At 34.9% G+C, this 20,129-nt stretch overlaps 1 protein-coding gene across 6 annotated transcripts in view; it reads left to right on the top strand.

Annotated features, from left to right (window-relative positions):
* SLTM (SAFB like transcription modulator) overlaps window positions 1–20,129 on the top strand; it is a 43,073-nt gene that overhangs the window by 7,876 nt on the left and 15,068 nt on the right. For 2 of the 6 annotated variants that reach the window (XM_081831156.1, XM_081831152.1), the window contains exons 3-8: window positions 4,303–4,388; window positions 7,072–7,269; window positions 8,158–8,205; window positions 15,479–15,506; window positions 16,842–17,310; window positions 17,939–17,988. In XM_081831156.1, coding sequence (XP_081687282.1) covers window positions 4,303–4,388; window positions 7,072–7,269; window positions 8,158–8,205; window positions 15,479–15,506; window positions 16,842–17,310; window positions 17,939–17,988 — 879 coding nt within the window. The remainder of the gene's footprint in view (window positions 1–4,302; window positions 4,389–7,071; window positions 7,270–8,157; window positions 8,206–15,478; window positions 15,507–16,841; window positions 17,311–17,938; window positions 17,989–20,129) is intronic. The other 4 variants (XM_081831154.1, XM_081831155.1, XM_081831153.1 and 1 more) reach the window with 4 other exon arrangements.

The raw sequence follows: 20,129 nt of genomic DNA, 5'->3' as shown, positions 1-20,129 counted from the left end.
CAAATATTTCTGTGATTGATTGAGAGACCCTGTTCCAGAAGCCACTGGGAAATTTAGATTAATAAATGGTGTATATACCGTCATACTCTTCTAAAATCTGAAAACTCTGAATTATCTTTAATTCTAAAACTTAAATACTTGTGGACCTGTACACATTTATGTTGCATAAATAAGGAAGTGTTTCTAGCATCATCTTCCTTTGGTGTATACATTTTTGCTTTGCCATTTTACTTTAGACCCTAAAATCACGCAGAGTATTGCAGTATTTTTATGTGGAGTTATGTAATTTCAAAAATAGCCATGTGTTACTACTGTGATAGTTTAAAATGTGATAAGTTAATTTTGCTTCCATTTGTATTTTGTTATTCAGACTACCTTTACTGCTCAGTTTATTTTCTAGTTTTGTTTCTCAAAGCATTAAAGTTAGGCTTCAGGGGTGACTGGCTGGTTCAGTCGGTGGAACATGCGACTCTTGATCTCAGTGTTTTGAGTTCGAGCCCCATGTCGAGTGTAGATGTTGCTTAAAAATTAAAAAAAAAAAAAAAGTTAGGCTTCGGTTACATTAAACTTTTAAGTTAGCACCCTCATCCTGGTCTTACCACTTTCCTTTGCACCAACTCACATTCCTGTGGCACATGCCTGAGTCTTTGAAGGACTGAAGATTAGTTGATTGATTTGCTGTAGGAGTTTTGATAGCACAGACTTAAATGGGAGCTGGAAATAGAAATGGTTACTGACTGTACAAAAAAGAGCCAGCGGTGGTTGGTGTTGCTTGTTGGAGTTTAAGGGGGATTTGGTTTTTCTTTTAAGTTATTTCTCATCTGTGACATAAGTTGGGAATCCATGGAGGTACTCTAGCATCATTGAAGTTGGGAGTTTACAGACTTAGTACTGAGAGGATGGGGCTGCACATGGTGCTAGTTTGGCTGGCATGTCACCTCTTCTTGTCCCATTGAGGGCTGAATAGAAATCCAGACCTTGTTACATCCAACCTAGGGACTTACTCCATTATCAGTCAGGAAATCTGTCTGCTCATTTTATAACATTGTACTAGGTTCTGGGCTAGATGATGATCATCAGAATTTTTTAAAACATGAGTTATATTTTATATGGGGGAAGGATGATACTTTTTTCATAAAAGAAGAAATTACAACATAGGTTCTAATTCAACAGGTATAAATTTAAGCCCAAATTTACAGATTATGAAAGCAGTCAAAAGCTAGAGTGTAAAATTTCAGGGGTTTTTTGTTTGTTTTTTGGAATGATCAAAGACGTCTTTATAAAGTTTGTTCATGACTTCATTCTAAATATGCAGAATAAAATATGGTGTCAGCTCATTCCTGAGACACCAACCAGAATTTTCTTATACTCTCTCAAAATTTAAAGATCAGTTTCTGAAGAGGGTAAAATTTCGGTTTTCTTAAACACTATGTACCTAACAAATTATTACTACAGTTTCATCACTGTATGCTTGAAAATCTTGTCCTCATGGTTTTTATGTTTACAAGCTGATACATTAAATGTCCAGTGCTTTCGTGTGATACGGCTGTTTATAAGAGTAAGGCATAGCACAGTTGCACCTTTTTGTGCACTTCTGCCTCTTGTGGTCTGTTTGTCATGGGGCAGGTCACATAATCTTGGAGGCTTACCTTTAAACATTTTATAGATGTGACTTTTGGAGCCTCTGTTTACATTGAAAGAGATAGCATTAACAACTGGCACGTTGTAGCCACTCACAGATCTAATGGCTTTGTGGATTTTGAGAGGTGGGAATAGGCCTGGGTTTAAATTGAAACACTGCTGGGATGCCTGGGTGGCTGCCTGGGTGGCTCAGTCAGTCAAGCATCTGCCTTCAGCTCAGGTCATGATCCCAGGGTCCTGGGATGGAGTCCTGGAGTCGGGCTCCCTGCTCAGTGGGAAGCCTGCTTCTCCCTCTCCCTCTGCCTGCTACTACCTCTGCTTGTGTGCTTGTGCTCTCTCTCTGACAAACACATAAAATCTTTAAAAAATAAAAATAAAAATAAATTGAAGCACTGCCTTTACTAGCTTGTAATCTGATTAGCTTTTGAGCAGCAGTTTCCTTTTTTATAGACTGGGGATAATAGTTTCAGAGTAGTTAGGACGATAAACTAAATAAATACATTACTGTATATAAAACGTTTATCCTAGTGCCTGGACCATGGAAGCCACTTAAGCAGTGATTGTGACTGCCAGTGTTGTTTTTGTTGCCGTGGTGCAATTTGGTTTTCCTTTAGGTAAACTAAAGCAAGTGAAATTCACCACGGAGTCTGCAAAGTATATGTAGTTTGTCATTATGCTGAAGGCTGCCATTTCAAAGATAATATCTTTAAACTGAGTTAATGAACCACGCCTTACTAGGATAATGTCTTTTAAGTAGGTCATACTAGGATGTAGTGGAAAGAACTTAGGACTGGAAATGAAAAGCCTTGGCTTCCAGTTCTGACAGTGCCATTTACTAGCTTTGGGCAAGCTACTTAACCTCTCAGGCTCATTTTCTCTTTCCTAAGATTGTGATTACCTGCCCCAAGTACCATAGGGTGCTTGGGAAAATCAACTGAACTTTTTTTTTTAAATGCTTTGCAAATTGTAAGGCAGTTTATAACTGTAAGGAGTAAATACTATTTGCAAATGAGTTCCCCCCCAAAGCTCTACTCTGTAGATTACTTGGTGGTGTGTTTTGGGGTCTTATATTTTTAAAAAGCTTATTTCTCCCAAAAAGAAGCATCTTTAAGGTTTTATACCATGGAACTTCCTCTAAATGTGATGGAAGAATTTATTTATTTTTTTTGTGATGGAAGAATTTAGTGAGCTCTTTTTCATCTGATACTGTTTTCAGGGAAGGAACATCTTCACTTTTTTTTTTTTTTTTAAATATAGTAATAAATGCTTTCTGACCAGCAGACTTTGCTAGTTGTCCCTGTAGTAACTTCTAATTTCTATTTTCCCTAAAATACACACACCAACATTCCATATGGGAAACAAATAACCACACAGGCTCCACACTTTCTCTTTTGATTCATATAAGCCCTTAAGAGACAGGGACAAGCCCTCTTTTACCTCAGTGGGTTAAAAAAAAAAATCTCCACTCTTGATTTTGTTTTTCACATACCTGGAAGGATCAGAATCTTGTTGCCTTTTTATTACTCCTTCAAGGAAAGGGTTTCCAATTTGGAGTACATGGAAGATAGAGGCTGTTGAGGAGACTAGGGAAAGGAAGGTACACTGACTTTTTTTTTTTTTTTTTTTTACAGCCACCTTAAACCTAAACTCTCTACCGTGAGAGTCACAGAAGCTTGAGATTGGTACATGGCAGTCCCTGTTTTAGACAAAGGGAAAAGTTGATGATTAGTTGGCCTCAGGAAAGAAATCCATTCACATTTCAAAATGAATTAAAAAAAATACATATTAAAGTTTCAGCAGCTGTGTTTCCAGCATTTCTGATGCATGGTTTATTCAGTAGGTTTTTGTGAAGTGGCCTGAAAACATAAACTTTTAGCATTGGCTCTGTGGAAAATACATATTTCTTTAACTGTGGAAAGCATTTTTAAAGTCCCAACCACTGATTTGTAAAGTTTGAAGATGCGAGTTGGGTGGGGGAGGCCTGTAGTCTATCTGGAGGCTATTAACAGTTTTCAGTCTGAAGTAATTTCTCCTTGCCTTAAATCAGTTAAATCAGTCATTTTGTTAAGTGCCCAGCACCATTTATATTTAGGCCTTTGGAGAAATACCAAAATAAGCTAAAAGCAGTCACTTGTACTAAAGGAATTTTCTTTTTTAAATGGTGAAGCAAGATGTATTTGAGAGTACAAGGCAATATATAATCAACTGATGGACTGTAAGGTGTAGATTAAAGCATGAGAATTTTATTTCAGAGAAAGCTTGTTGAAGAGTAGTACTTAGGGATAGCTTTGTGGGGGACACGAGTCTTGAACTTAGCTATCAGACATCTGGTGATAGATTCAGAACACCATTGAAAGGTGCTGCTACCTCTGGGAGAATTGAAGAGAAGAGAATTGGAGTGGCATAAAGAAAAATGTATTATATATATCAAGTCAGTTAAGATGGTGGGTTTGTACTAAGATTACTTGTGCAGTTTATTTTAGTGAAGCAGCATGATGTTCTTAAAAAAGGTTTTTTGTTTGGGACAGCTATGAGCAGGTGGTTTACAAGCAGTTCGCATTAGTTTTGTCAGATGATTTGGGAGTAGAGAGTGATCAATACCGTGGGGTAAACTCTTCTGAATGTTTTTTACTCTTAAAGTAATAAAATATTGGTTGTTAGCCCATTTTCCTTCTTTCGCAGGTAAAAAACAGGAAGCAGATGAGTTGAGTGGAGATGCTTCTGTGGAAGATGATGCTTTTGTCAAGGTAAAGTGTTAATTACTCAGGTTAAGACATTTATTTTGCATGATGAATTCATGCATTTTACTTGAATAATAGATCCTGAAGTATGGAGGTAAAATAAAGATAGAGACTTAATGTAGTATTGTCAATCTCATCATAGTTGAGAAATATAATAAATGACTTTGTCTTTAGTTAAATGAGACATAGAGCTAAAAATAATGTTTGTCCAGGCCTTGAAGTAGAAATCAGATGTAGGGGCCAGAGGAACAGCTGCAAGACAAATGATACGTTAGTTCCTAGACAAGGTACCGCAATGAGGGTATCGATAGTTTATTTTTCACCTGCCGATTGCATTTAGCTTCTTTATAAAATATACAGAACTTAGATTGATGTAGTCCTTAAAATGGAGAGAGAAGATTGCTGATGTGTTGCTACTTAGTAAAGAGCAAATTAAGAAATTTGTTTTGCCCTTTAAAGATAAATTTAAGCCAGATCTTTTTTGGCTGCAAATGAATGTATTTCAAAACTGACCAGCCAGAAAAATAATGTGTACAGTTTTAACTGCAGTTGTGTCAGTTCTATAAGTTATTTTTAATCACAGGTTTTTTGTTTTTTGTTTTTTTTACTGATGTGATCTGCTACTTACTGATCATTAGGTCTTAAGTAGTGTGGCATTTGCAGGAATTATTTAAATGAGCACAGTTCCTCCTACATCATGTACATTTATACCCCATATATTCTGTTTTCTGTGTACAGTTAAGTCCATGTGGTCATAACATCTCTGGATGTCTGTGTGCTCTGCCATGAAGTCAGCTCATGTCCATTCACATGGCCATCTCTCCTACTGCTTAGCTCTCTACCCTCCCCACGTTACATGCACACACAGACCACAGAGTGTACCACACGTCCCACACTTCACACCTTGCACTTTGAGGGTACATACGCACAGAGAGAAAGAAACGTATGGTTGAGGATTTAACCCTGAAATCAGATAATTTTAGGAAATCTTTGCCCAGGGAGCCGTTAAAATTGATGATTGCTTGCCTGTAATCAGCTTTTGTTTGAGCCTTTCAGAACTCTCCAGTCTCTCTATTCTGTTATCCTTGTGATATATCTTCCTTTAGGTTTGTTCCTTTGCTCTTATTTTCTTCAGGTGTCTTCACTAGTGAGTGTATGATTAAGCAAAAATTATTCATAAGCTGGAAAAACATTATGACTTAGTAAAAACATTTTAATTTTCAAATGTCTAACTTTTAGCTCTTCAGTTCATAAAAATCTTACATTCATTTGAAACGTTAGGAGGTGATATATGCTTCTATTTAGCATAATAGTACTGTCTCTTGTATGTGCTGCAAAGGATACCTTCGTGTGATTATTAAATGAGCCTGGTCATAATGTCTAGAAGAACAAAAGAGCTTTTTTAAAAAAAAATCTGATTTAAATAAATCTTCAGTTTCTTTTTTCTACTTCCTTTTTCACTTTGGGGAGGTACTGGCATATGTGATGTATTTGATAGAAAATAAGTGAATATACTTATGTCTCAGAATTGGTAATTCTGGAATTTATACAGTAGTGGTGAATAAATATCACCTATTGCCTAGACATGAATAGTGTAGTAATTGCTTTCATTTATAGGTGAGGAGAATGGTCAGAGTTGGCACTTCAAAGTAGATAAAGTTCCCTTGGTGATTTCCCTTGGTTGCTTTTTTTTTTTGCATTAGTAAATGCAAAAAGTAGGGACTGTTACACAGTCCCCTACTCCGTTTTCAACCTCCAGTGTTCCCTTACTCATACGTGGTGAGGTTGGTTAAACCTACTGTCCCAGAGATGCCCTGCTCCCAAGCACTCCACCTTCCCATACAATCCTGTTCCTTTTCTTTGCCCGCCTCCCCAGAAATTTCTGTTTCCTCACTGTAGTTCAGCTCTGAATGATTAATAGTCATGCCCCTACCCTTTTCCCCTTTTAACCCAGAAGGCTTTTCTTAAATCTGTTATATTTACCGTAGAATAAGGAAGGGGGAAGGGTGTTCATTGCTTTCAACCCTTTCTTTGCAGTTAAAGAGGAAACTAACTAGATTGCTGCTTTTCTTTGTTTCTACTGAAGCACTGTGTGTCCATAAACTTTGAAGGGCAAACAGAATTCCTTCACCGAGACAGTCCCAACCTGTGTTCCCCTGCCTAACTGGGATTGTGGCACAGTGATAGATTTTAAAACAAATACATTTCATTATTTGCATTTTTTTCAAGAACAGAATGTAACAGTTGGGGTGCCTTATTACTAATTAGAAATAAACTTTGTTATAATATGTAAGACTTGCAGAGTCTTTGAAGTTAAATCAAACTATGGCACATGGAGAAATCAAGTCATTTCTGTGAAGCCTTATCTTCTAGGACAGCTCCTGGAATGTGACTTGGTAAATATTAAATAACTGGAACTTGAGACCATCTCTAGTAGCAATCTAGTTAGTGCGTATCTCAGTGTGAGAGATTTGGGAACTTAGATGCATGGTTCAATGACTTTGGGATTTGACTCCCTCTATTTTTAAAGACACAGTTAATATGTAGGGTCAAATGATTGAACTTTGGGAATAATGTCAAAATATGGCAAAATTTAAAACATGTAGACATGTAAATTACCAAAAAACGTTTGGTGGATAGCCTATAGTACTTTGCCTCTAGTTGTACCAAATTTTCTTACCATTAAAAGGACTGTGAATTGGAGAATCAAGAGGCACATGAACAAGATGGAAATGACGAACTAAAGGACTCTGAAGAATTTGGTGAAAATGAAGAAGAAAATGTACATTCCAAGGAGTTACTTTCTGCAGAAGAGAACAAGAGAACTCATGAATTAATAGAGGCAGAAGCAATAGAAGATATAGAAAAAGAGGACATCGAAAGTCAGGTCTTTAGACAGTTTTTTTAAAATGTGAACAGATAAATTAAGTAATAAATAATAAAAAGTATTTCTTCTAGAAGAGTTCAATGTGGAAGTCTGAGAATTTTCAGAAAATATATTTTTGAATTTATTTATAAGTCACCTGAAATCCTACTAGCTTTTAAATTTTGGCTTATGATCTTCCACATTTGTATATATTTGTACAGAATAGTTATTATGCCTTTAGTTGCTATTTGTTCTATATGATGTTTTCATACAATGTATCATGATAACTTCATAATGCGTGTGTTATACTGTAACTTACTAGACTGAATAGCCACTCCTTTGATTTGGGACATTTACATTGAAGTTGTTTTCTGTTCCACTATGGATGAGTGTATCAGTTCACTCTGATCTTGCCAACAGTACTGGATGGTAACTTTTTATCTGTTGCTACTTTAGTAGATCTAAAAGGTTAACTTGCATTTCTTTGGTTATTATCAAGGGTGGGGAATTACTTAGGAAAGTTTAATTTAAAGACATATAATTTAAAAGATACTTTCTTTGACTGAAAGAGACCATTTGTCCTGCTTTGAAATATGTTAGTATGTCTTAAGAAAACCAGTGGATTAGGGAGGGAGTCAGTACAGTTAATGATCATGCTTAGAATACTTCCATTCTACCTAGCTTAATAAATGAAGGGCTCAAGAGATTTTTCTAATTCTCTCTCAATGTGACTACTTTTATGTTGGCATAAAAAATATAGTCTGCATTATTAAGCATTGACTTAGTACCCATGGTATCGTAGACACTGTACAGAACACAAGGCAAGTGATAATTAGATAGAGCATAAAAGCATTCTCATGTTACCCAGATATTTTGTAAAGCAAAGCTATTGTATACCCTTTTACTTAGGAAATTGAAGCTCAAGAAGGTGAAGATGATACCTTTCTAACAGCCCAAGTAAGTTTATATTTAGTCCTATGAATATGATATTGTGGGTGGAAGGGCTTGGAAAAGGAATCTTATTTTGACTTCAAAATCCTCTAATTCATAGAACTGCCTTGAACTTAATACTGAATTATTTATGTGGTATATACGAAATACTTAAAATTGGCAGCTGAAATTTCTGTTGCCACAAAGGTAATTGGAAGATATTATAACAAGGTTCCTACCCTTTTCAGAAGAAAAATAAAAATAATCCATCCTTTATCTTAAAAAAAAAAAAAACCGAAACTCTGGTTACCAGTCTTTTGAGAAGTCTACACTCTCCTTGATTTTTTTTTCCTGTCACTTTGTTAAGAAGTAAATCATTTAGAAGTACTAATATCCTTTACAAAGCTTTATTTAAGATTTTGCTAATTTAACACACCTAGGATGGGCATAGTGTAAAAATGATAAAAATCTCTGTTCTAGAGATTTACTCGGGTGTGTGTTTGTGTGTGTGTATGTGTGTAGAAAATGAGTGCTCTTCTATTGCGTGTTGTGTTTTTTTGGTATATATGATTTATATAATGTACATTTTAAAGCATGGTTTACAGGGGCTATAAACACATTTATATAACTCAGTTGCTACAATGTTTTCTTTTTAGTTTATCCTTTGGTTTTGTTTTGTTTTGTTTTGTTTCCATATCTATACTCAAGAAGCCTTGTTCATGTACCTTCTTTAAATAGTATGCTTTGAAGTAGAGATAGGACTTTCCTCTGTTTCCCAGATTTAGAAAAAAATAGTGATCAGGTCTATTATTTCCTTAGTTAATATTTGCTAGAAGAGTATGTAGTGGGGCTCATATTTATGCACTGCTTAGCTGATTGCCTCTGGTCACACACACCTTCTTTCCTGCAGCTCTCTTGCCTTTGAAATGATGGTGAGCCACAAATGCTGGTGAGGTTGTATCTTGGCTTTCTGCATTTATTGCAGTGGGAGAGAAACTGCATTTCTGGGAGAAATGTGTCTGATAATTTAGAATATTCAGGAAGGAAATGTTAGGACTGTGAAAGTCTGTAGATTTGATTTGTTCCCCGTGCTAGCTACAAATAAGTTCATTTCTGAGTGATAAAGATTAGTTGAGGAAAATTAACTTTCAAATTGGGGGGGGGTACCTTTTTTACATTACCAATTTGCAAAAAGGTAGAGTTGAGCTCGTCATATTCTTTAGCAGCTAGCTTGTTCATTTCCACTTAGGCCACTCCTGTAGTTGTGCAGGTTGTAAGTTGTGTAAAGGCACCAATCATATCTAAGGGGCCCCATTCACATAATAAACTATATATTTATTATAAAAATTAAACAGATGGAAGTAAAGTATCTTAAGGAATGGATATCTTTTTCTAATTTTCACAACATGGCCTAGAGAGGGCCTTGCTCCCCTCTATCCTGATAATGAAAGAACAGTTATTTCTCATCAAGGGGCAAGTATTGCCTTATTGTATCAAAAGATAGGGAGGTTACATCTTCAGAGAAGTTTTCTTTAAGTAAAATGACCTTTTTTCTCCTTCTAAGTAATGTACAGTGGAACATCTAGCAACATATATAAATGTGTCTGCGTTTCATTGTGTTTTTTATTATCATTAAATATGCAATTAGTATTCAAATGTTCAATTGTGTATAGTTTTTGTTTTTTGTTTTGCTTTTTGTTTTTACAGGTTTTGTACAAATACGATGTTCCCATTCTGGTTGATTGAAATGTTTATTAGGTCTCTTAAAGGTTTTTCCCTCCACTATTTTATTTGTTGAAGAAATTGAGTTGTGTATTCTGTAGAGCAAAGGTGGTTGGTAGAGTTTTTCTTAATGGGACTACGTAGAAAATATTTTAGCTGTTGTGGGCCATATGATCTATGTTATAACTATTAAACTCTGCCATTGTTGTGTAAAAGCATCCATAGACAGTGGGTAAATAAATGGATATGGCTGTTTCAGTAAAAATATTTACAAAAAGAGGCATCTAGCGTAGTTTGCCAATCCCTGCTTGTAGGGTTTCCAGAGTCTAGATATTGCTGATTACATTTCTGTGGAGTCATTCAACATGATTCTTTGTTTACTGTATTCTCTGTAAATGGGTAAGTTGGCCATGGGATCTAGAGGCTTGCTGTCCGATTCAGGGCACCCCACCCCCACCCCAACACACCCAACTACTTCATAGATAGTATTGTGTTCTTCCATTTGGCTACACCTAACGTCTGGTTATATCTTCTCGATGATGGTACCAATCATTGATCCATACCCCTTGGATCAAAGTAATGATATTCTAATTCTGTCATTTCTTCCTTATTTATTAGCTGGAATGGTCCTAGAAATAGAAATATCTCCTACTATTTGGTTACTCAGTGGTACCATTTACAAAGGAAAGCCAGCATATGTATTTATTTCTGATGCTTTTCCTTTTATTTACCAATTTTTGGAATAATGAATCAGTTCATTTGTATCTTTAACAGTGACTAATGAGTTTTTTATTTTTCCTCCCTTAGTTTCATTTTGAATTCATGGGTTTAAATATATTTAATGTATTTAAGTCCATTGTAGTTATCGTTGTTCAATGTTCAAATTGCCCCATCTGTAGCTTGTGAGAGCCTCTTCATTTCAACATGATCCTAGTAGTCTTTGATTGCTTTCTGGTATGTAATGATGTTCCTTTTTCTTCTCTAGACCTAATTAGCCATTGTTTCCTTTTGGTGGTAAGTGGTTTTCAAGAACCTGGTCTCGGTGGTAGGGGTGTTCATTGCTACTGGGTTTTCATGCTTTCTAGGTCTTTTCTTTCAAGATACAGTGCTAGTGAATGTGTGTGGTTTTTTGGTTTGTTTTTGCTTTTAAGTTAAATAGATTTTGAGGTCATAGGGATACTTCTAAGTTAATCATTTTCTTTGTCTTACAGTATACCTACAAGAGTCTTAGAAACTTAATACCAACACCACTATCAAAAAGATTACTGAGAAAAAAAAACAACAGATTACTGAAAATGATTTAAGATTTTTTTCCCCATTATATCTGTCCTAAAGATGTACCCTTCTAAAAAAAAAAAAAAAAGATGTACCCTTCTAGGAATGAACAGTTACTGCATATTAGACTAGTTCTGCACTATATGGTTATATCACCCCAACTCATAGAGATTTAGGTTGACGTGTTTCATTTTATTTTCAGTAATTAAAGTATTGCTTTTAAAAAAATTGAATCTGTAACTTCTTGTGAGTATATAATTCAAAATAGCTAGAATATTTAATCTGATTTTATAATTTACAATATTTACATGGTTTCAAAATCAAAGCTATGAGAAAAATGCATTCAAAAAAGTCCCTTCACTCAAGCCAGTTTTCAGGCTTACTTGGATTTTAAATATTTGGCCTTTAAGCGTTAGCCTCTGTTATACTACATAGAATTTGGTTCAAATTGTGCTTCTATTAGTTACCTATAATATTATGACTTTGGGCAGATTCTGTTAGTCAGTTTCTATGTCTGTAAAATGAACATTGTAATTCCTACCTGCTGGATTAATGTTAGGATTGATCATAGATCCTGGCTAAGTACTAAGAGTACCTGTGCAGTCTGGTTGTGATACTGTTTTATTAGCTTGAAGATACCCGTTACTTGAGAAATTTGGGGAAATTTTTCTCAAAAATGTTTATGTTTGCTAGTGCTGTAATTCTTAAAAATTTCCTCTAATCTCAGTCTCTTCAGTCTTCTCTGATCACACCATGTATATTCCTTTTTCTATTTGCCCTTGCCCTTAATGTTTCAGTAATTTGATACCAGTTTTTTGTCATATGAAGTCTGTGTACCTTGAAAGCCAGATTTATCTGTATCTCCTCCATAAAACTTTCTTTAGTATCTTTTATGTAGTGCTTTATGGTTTACAGAGAACTTTTTATATCCATTATCTTATTTAATTATTTGTATTCTATTTAGGTCGTATGTTATCTCTATTTTATGGGTAAACTTCAGCTAAGTGGATAACAATACCACAGAGTAAAACTGTTTCAGTGGTAAAGATAGGATAAATACCCAGGTCTCAAGATGTCTAGTTTGGTATTGTTTTCACTAAATAAGTGCACACTAGTAAATGTTTTCTGAATTTCATTGTACTTACACAGTGCTGCAGTTAAGCCCGTTACATACATGGAAATGAGCAGTTCACTCCTTCCATCTAAAAATAGTAGTGTCTCACACCACATTTATTCAGTAAAATCATTCAACAAATATTTATTGAGTACTTATCTTGTGCGGGGTATTTTGTATTTCCTATGACCTTTAGCATATTGCATAGATAGCAGGCAGTTGGTGGTTTAAGGTTATTTTGAAGGTTTATTTTAAATCAGGCTGAATATACTGTTTATATACAAGTCAGGGGAAAGGAGACTTTCCAGAAGAGGTCTTCTTACGTAGCACATGTATGTTACATTATCTCATGAGATTAACCTAGGGGGAAGGTAAAATGAGTGTTAGTGTATATACATATATATACACATATGAGTATGTGTATCCTTACTGTATATATAATAAGCACTTTATTAACTGAAAAATAAGTCCTTCGCTTGTCTTTGTCTCTTATCATTGCTGCTCGTAGGATGAAATAAAAATAGAGAAGCTTCATATATGACTTTTGGCATTTGACTAAGGATTGTAGATCCTGCTACAAAGATAAACAACATGAATTCCTACCTTACAGGGAGCATTTGCTTCATTTTCTTATGTGAAATATTACATTTTTTTTGAGATAAACTCAAAAAGTAGTTAATATAAGAGGATGCTTTACATTGTTGTTACTGATTTAGTATATTTTTCATTTGAAAAAAACCTGTTTTCAGTGGAGGAAAATTATTTTCAGATAAGGTGCATATCATTTGTATCATTTAGACAGGAAAAATTTCCCATTGTCTTTCTTGTATTTCTTGTTTTGTTTCCTTTTTATGAGGACTTTTAGGCTTACGTAGGGCCAAAGGTTTGACTTTAGTAGTGCTTTGTTTACTGCACATACTGCACAGCAAAGTCTGCACTGAACTGTGGCTCGTCTTTCCTACTAACCCTAGTGGTTTCTGTGCTTCACCCCCAACTGTAGTCGGTTTTATTTTCTAAAAGCCGGGTCAGACTCTTCTAGGGGCATTTAAGTATATGTAGTAAAGCTAGTGTTACCTCTAATTTGAGAAACTAATGTTATGAGTCCTTTTCAGAAGACATGTTGAGTAATTAGGGTAAATATCTAAAAGCTCTTAAGCAAAGTAAGGCAAACCTTACCAGTTATTTTAGCAGCAAGAAATAACATTTCTAATTGGTAGAATTACAGCAGAAAGGATTTTGTTTTTTACATTACAGTTTTTAAATTTTTTTACTTTTTAAAACAGGAGATAATTTGGCCATTTTTTTTTTTGAACCTGTCAATATGGCAACTCTAAGAGAATAACTGGGAAGTGGTGTGCTGTTGGTAGATAAAGAAACGGCAAGTTGCATTCTTTAAGTTCATTTGTTCTCCTGAGTAAAAGTTAAGATATTCCAGTTTGTTTATCCCCCCACAACAAATTACTGGACTAAAAGAATTTGGAAGAAAAAGATAAATCGACAGTTCATCCTTTCTTTGCTGCCATTGCCTGTCACTCCACCCAAGTGAAAGCATTTTTCTTTCCTTTCCAGATGTTGCAGATTAGAAACAATGACTAAAACTAAATTCTGGTTCAACAGAACGACAATAAAGAGGTTATTAGAGCATAATATAATGGACTTATGTGATAATACGATTCACTTTGCTATCAATCAGTAATCTACTTGTTTTTGGACTCTTACTTCCTAAGCTTGTGGTTTAGTTGTTTCAGTGTTTTTAGTTTCCTTCATGTTTAGTGTGTAAAGCAATTGGGCATTCCATAATTTGGGGGCACTTACATGTTAGCTTAAAGTCGAAAAATCCTTTAAAATGATTTCTTAGAAATAATGGTGGTTATCAGATGTAATTTTGAGCATACGGTAAAATATTTGACATTTTTAAGGAATGCATGCTTTTTTGGAATCTAAAATTATGTTAAAGATAAATACACCATTTAAACTTTTGTTTACAGTTCAATTTTTAAAGTCTTCTTTCACTACTAGGCTGTCACTCTAAGGCAGTAGTTCTTAAAATGTAGTCCTTGGACCAACAGCATCAGCATCACCTGGAAACTTGTTAGAGATGCAGATTCTCAAGTCCTGCCTCCAGACCTGAATTAGAAACTCTGGGTTGGTGCTCAGCAAACTGTTTTAACAAGCCTTCCAGGGGATTCTGATACAGACTCAAAGTTTGAGACCCACTACTCTAAGGCTTTGTATGTGGTAGCTTCATACCACCTTGACTGAAAATGATCTACTTCGACTCAGCTTTTATTTTAAAAGTTATAAATTAAAACATCCCTTAACTTTTTTTTCCTTTCCCAAGATTAAATGAATATTTGCTTATTCTGATCTTTAATTTGGGGAAAATGTTGGTTTTTTCTTGGTGTGACTTTGACTACCTTCAGGGGTTTTTTGCAGTATTTGCTGGGTAGAGAAAAAGGGAAAATCCCTTTGCAGTATTCCTGTTTTCAGGCTAGCACATGCTTAATTTTAGATTAAGCGAAGAGATCACATATTAAAATTAAAATCAGTCATATTTTTAAAACAGTGTGAGTTACTATTTTGATTACCTGTAGTGCAAATACCATTTTTAAAGTGTCTGACCACTAGGGTATATGTGACCACTGTGAATTCATTTTCAACAGAAAGAAGGGATGAATAATTTGAAAATAACTACTCTTGTAGTCACTCCTCTTCTGAGATGCCTAGAAAGGGTTTTTGTTTGTTTGTTTTATTAATGTGCATTTAAGCCCTTGAAAGTGTATGTCTTCACAGTATACTTTCTCATACTGTTTTGAATAGCACGCCCTAAAAGTGCTTTTGAACTGAGTCACATAAGATAATGAGGTCAGTCTTTTGGCAACTCTTTGATGTGAGTAGGATTCAGATTCTATAAACTAGTTTTGAATACTGAAACTAATCCATTTGATTGTTGATCTAATTACTGATAGATTTACCTGTTTTGTCTGAGACCACATCCACCAGATAATGTGCCACATTTCTCTAAATGGGCTCTGGTTCTGATCGGAATAGCCTATATTTGTTAGTGATAGGTGTCCCTAATTAATATTATTAAATTATATACCAGTTTAACCTCACTGCTTTTGTGCTATTACTAAAATCTAGTTTTAAGTGAATTCATTTTACATTTGATTATTCTTTGAATTTCAGGATGGTGAGGAAGAAGAAAATGAGAAAGGTATGTTTGATGCCAAGTAGAGTTTAAAAATTGCTGACATTTAGAAAAATAGTAAATTATGTGAAAATAAAACATTCCTTATTTGAAATCTTATTTTTGAAATGAGTTTATTTTCAAATTTATCAATTTAGTGAATTAAGTTAGCATCTTGATTTTATTTTTCAATTGGTTTTAATTTTCTTTTTAACATTTAAGCTATGTTCTAACTTAATGGTACATATCAGTTACTGTAGTGGACATTGCCATATATTATTTAACCCAATTTTAATTTTATGTTTTAAAATAACTTCTAGCATACGGTAAGTCGATAATGTCCTTTAAGACTGGCACTGCAGTAACTCATACGTGCTTATTGGGGTCCTAGAGTGTAACAGATAATTAATTGTACAACCAGTCCTAAAAATGGGTGACCGGGAGACTGACTTTTTGTTTGCTGCGTAGAGAAACTTTCAGTCTTCCGACAGTTTTCATAGTTTAGGAGAACTGTCTCATTCAATACAATTACAGGGACATCAGTAGTAATGCATTGATCAGTACGAGGTTATGGAAGAGTTCTTGGATGGAAGTCAAAGGATCCTCCTTTGGACTAGAAAGGACATGGAGCAGGGTTCTAAGCAAGGCAGAATAAAAAGCCCAAAAGCGATGACGAAGTAAAGCTACTGACTGAAAATCTCACATGCCCGAAGCCTTTCCATTTTGGGGAAATGCAAGACATCTTCGAAAATGGTAATTTCGGGACTGGCTGGACAGGATGAAGACTGGAAATAACCAATTTCCTGAACATTATGGAGCAGGACATCTTTGGAGCCTTCTGTAGCAGTTTTCCATACGATTCTGGACTACCCAAGAATTGAATCAGAAGAGTGAAAAGGATGGGGCCCTGAAAAACTTTGAAGACTGATTGATATCCTCAGACTGTGACCTTTCAAGACGTCACCATGGGAGTTCCGAAGGTCACAAGGGTTAAACCCAAGATGATTTGAACATTGAATAACAAATCTGCACATCTGTCACTATCTCATCGAGGGAAACAAAATCTTCCGTTTGCCATTAACTTATAACCACAAACGAAGAGCTGGTATCCTCAGGATGGAACCACTTCCTCACTTTTGTTGTTTGGTATTTGTATGTAGAGATCATTTTTTCCATGAAGAATAAGTGATCCTGGGTAAAGGATTGTTAATGTTAGTTAATACCCTTGTGTTTTTTTTTCCCCTAACCTTCCATCAGTGCTAATAACTGGCTTTATATTTTCTAGGTCCTATTCTAGCTTATGAATATGAAATTGTTTAAACTTCTTGTTTTGCCATATTTATTCCTGTTAAATCCTCTTAGATATAGCAGGTTCTGGTGATGGTACACAAGAAGTATCTAAACCTCTTCCTTCAGAAGGGAACCTAGCTGAGGCTGATCACACAGCTCACGAAGAGATGGAAGCTAATGCACCTGTGAAAGAAGCTGAGGATGACAACATCTCGGTCACAATCCAGGCTGAAGATGCCATCACTCTGGATTTTGATGGTGATGACCTCCTAGAAACAGGTAAAAATGTGAAAATTACAGATTCTGAAGCAAGTAAGCCAAAAGATGGGCAGGACGCCATTGCACAGAGCCCGGAGAAGGAAAGCAAGGATTATGAGATGAATGCGAACCATAAAGATGGTAAGAAGGAAGACTGCGTGAAGGGTGATCCTGTCGAGAAGGAAGCCAGAGAAAGTTCTAAGAAAGCAGAATCTGGAGACAAAGAAAAGGATACTTTGAAGAAAGGGCCCTCGTCTACTGGGGCCTCTGGTCAAGCAAAGAGGTTTGTTTTTCTATGTCAGTTCTTTACGATACTGAATTCCAGCATTCAATAAGATCACTCTACATTAAGGGGGTGGCTTCAAGACCATGTACAGTAATTAGTACTTATGATCCTGCCTATAATATTTTTGACCGTCATAAGTTACTTTTAAAAAAATTTCAAGATCTTCGTAATATGCAGTGTGTCCTACTGATTGCATTGTCGCATTGTCAGCATATATTTGGTTTTTTTTTTTTTTTGGTTGTTTTTTGTTTTTTGGTTTTTTTTTTCAAATTGACAATTTTTTTGTGTTTTATTTTTAAAAATCCTTGTGATGATGGTTAATGAACAACTATCAGTCCTAAGAACACAAAGTGAAGTCAAGTCCCAGTCCTCAAATCTGGAGAAGATGGCCATATATCCACTGAATAGAATTGTCAGAAAATCTAGCTCTTCAGGCATCTTGGGGAAAATCAGTGCAAGAATCCTAAGGGAATCATTTGCTCAAATAACCTAATCTAGGCCTTTGGAATTGTTAATTTGTACGAATAGTACTAGTGTGAAATATGGTCAATATCAAGCTGTTCGATTTTTGTTTTCTTTTTTTTTTTTTTGTTTTCAATTTTCTTCTGGTGATTTGCTTCTTTAGCTCTTCAAAGGAATCTAAGGAGAGCAAGACATCATCCAAAGATGACAAAGGTAATGAATTTTTTTTCCTGTTTGTTTCAGTGGTAAATGGCGTACTTTCGTTAGAAAGTAATAATTGTCTGGGGTTTCCTTTGACCTTTAGTCATTAAAAATTGACATACTAAAAATGTTGGGTGGGCCTCGGTGTAGACTATTGAGTTAAACAGATTTCTACAAACTCTGGGTGTGATTGAAGCGTTATGCTTTAATTACTTAATTTGTAAACTGGTTTGAGTATGCTAAAAGTATGTGTTTTTCCCATTGTGTTCTACGCAACTGTATTGAGTGTTAATACAATGGATATTTCATTTTCTTACATTATAATTTTAGAAGTATTTTATCTTTAATTATAGTCATTTGTAACCCTTATGCACCAGCACAACTTTTCCCCTGTTCTTGTCTAGTAGGAAATGTACTGTAAATAGTAATTGCCTCTATTTGTGGAGTCTAGCATTTAAAAGAAAATCAGTCTCTAACATTTGGTTTTACTTCTTTCATTGTTTAAACCAGGGCACACTTCTAGTAACGTAGCCAATATATAGGAGTTTGATTCTTGAAGACTTCTTAATTTGACTTATTTTGGGTTACTGGGAGTCTTGTGTTGGAAATTAGTTTTATTTGAAATTCTTGTAAGCTTAAAGATGCAATATTTGATGTTGGGATGTCTGGTTATCTCATGGCTGTGCGCTATCGTCTCCTGTTGTACATATGCCATCTACTTGAAAACATTTCTTGTTTTCTAAAAGAAAGCATTTTAAGGGAAAAATAACACCAGGTACTGCAGAGTCCTAAAATGCCTCTTCAGGGAATGTTAATCTGTATTGTGGTGCATTTAGTGTTATTTTGTTGGTACGTTTTGTAGCTGGAAATCTTAGTGATTGACTTACTAATTGACAATTAATTGCAATACTTAGATGCCTTACAGTTTTGGTTAATGGACAAAATACAATAACTTTATTAAGTGTTAACCCTAAATTTAGAAACTTGGTGGGCTTGGTTAAATGGTAACTTTTTTCTATTAGCTAAAAATTTTTTTTTTTGTAAAAGAAGTACCTGGGCCCAAATGTTACTGGTAATATAAAAAAGATACACGCGCTTCTTGTTAGCATTTCATAAAATAAAATCGATCCTTTGATAAATGTATTTTTTAAGAGTAGAAATGCAGCAACCATTAATATTTAAAATATTTGAGTCGGGTAGGTGTTGTCTCCTCATATAAGTCTACACTGACAGTAATTTTTCAACTAAAACTTGTGGCATGTAATATTCGAAAGCATTGAAATTTTTACTCTTTTTACTCTTTCCACATACTCTTTCCACCTGAAGTTACAAAAATTGTTACTTTTAATTATTACATACTGTTTTTCTTAAAGTGGAGTAAGAATTGTTTTCCAAGTAAAGTCAAATGAATGAAGGCTCCCCTTTTAGAATAGCACGTTTGAGGAAAAACCCTGGAGGGTGACTGAGTAGGCCTGTATTCTAAGAAATGGCATCTCTGTGTATGAAACCATAATTTGTGATGGAATTAGTGCAAAAATGATTCATATAACATTATATTTACCTATTCTAAAGGATTTTGAGGTTTCTGATTTTGAATATGTAATTAATTTGTCTTAGAAGATTGTCTTTTATTAAATCCAGAGTTAACTAGCTGCATATAATTTCTTTTTTATTCTTTCTCTACCAGAGAATGAAGATGAGCTGTTGGTTAGTCTTTGTTATTAAATGTTTAAATTCTTGGAAATAGTTTATCCCTTGCTTTGACTGTTCCCTCTTGCACTCCCAATTTCTCAGGATCTAAAGCCCAGAACAGATGAGGGTAATTAAGCAGTCTGTATGTTTTTTGATGACTGCTTTCTGGTTGTGCAGTGGTAGAGTATAAATGATTAAACTTAACAGTGAAAGTCCAAGACCTGTAGTTGATGTTTTACCCATTTTGATTTTAAACTCACACGGTAGGAAGTATACAGATGTTTAGACTTGTTTCCTTACTTAGCTGTTTTGTCTATTGTGTTTGATTTTAATAATAGCAGATTCATAGGATTTGGATACAGCAAGGTTGTACTATCATAACTTAACTAAGTTAAAAGAGGATTTTATAATTTTGAAATCGTATGGACCTAATAATTTTGTTAAAAAATAAAATTTCCAAT

Source organism: Leptonychotes weddellii, chromosome 9, assembly GCF_054177405.1.
Source record: "Leptonychotes weddellii isolate Sample4059 chromosome 9, ASM5417740v2, whole genome shotgun sequence".
Lineage (NCBI taxonomy): Eukaryota > Metazoa > Chordata > Mammalia > Carnivora > Phocidae > Leptonychotes > Leptonychotes weddellii.
The sequence above is the reverse complement of the archived record's forward strand: the minus strand, read 5'-3'. Positions and strand labels throughout refer to the sequence as shown.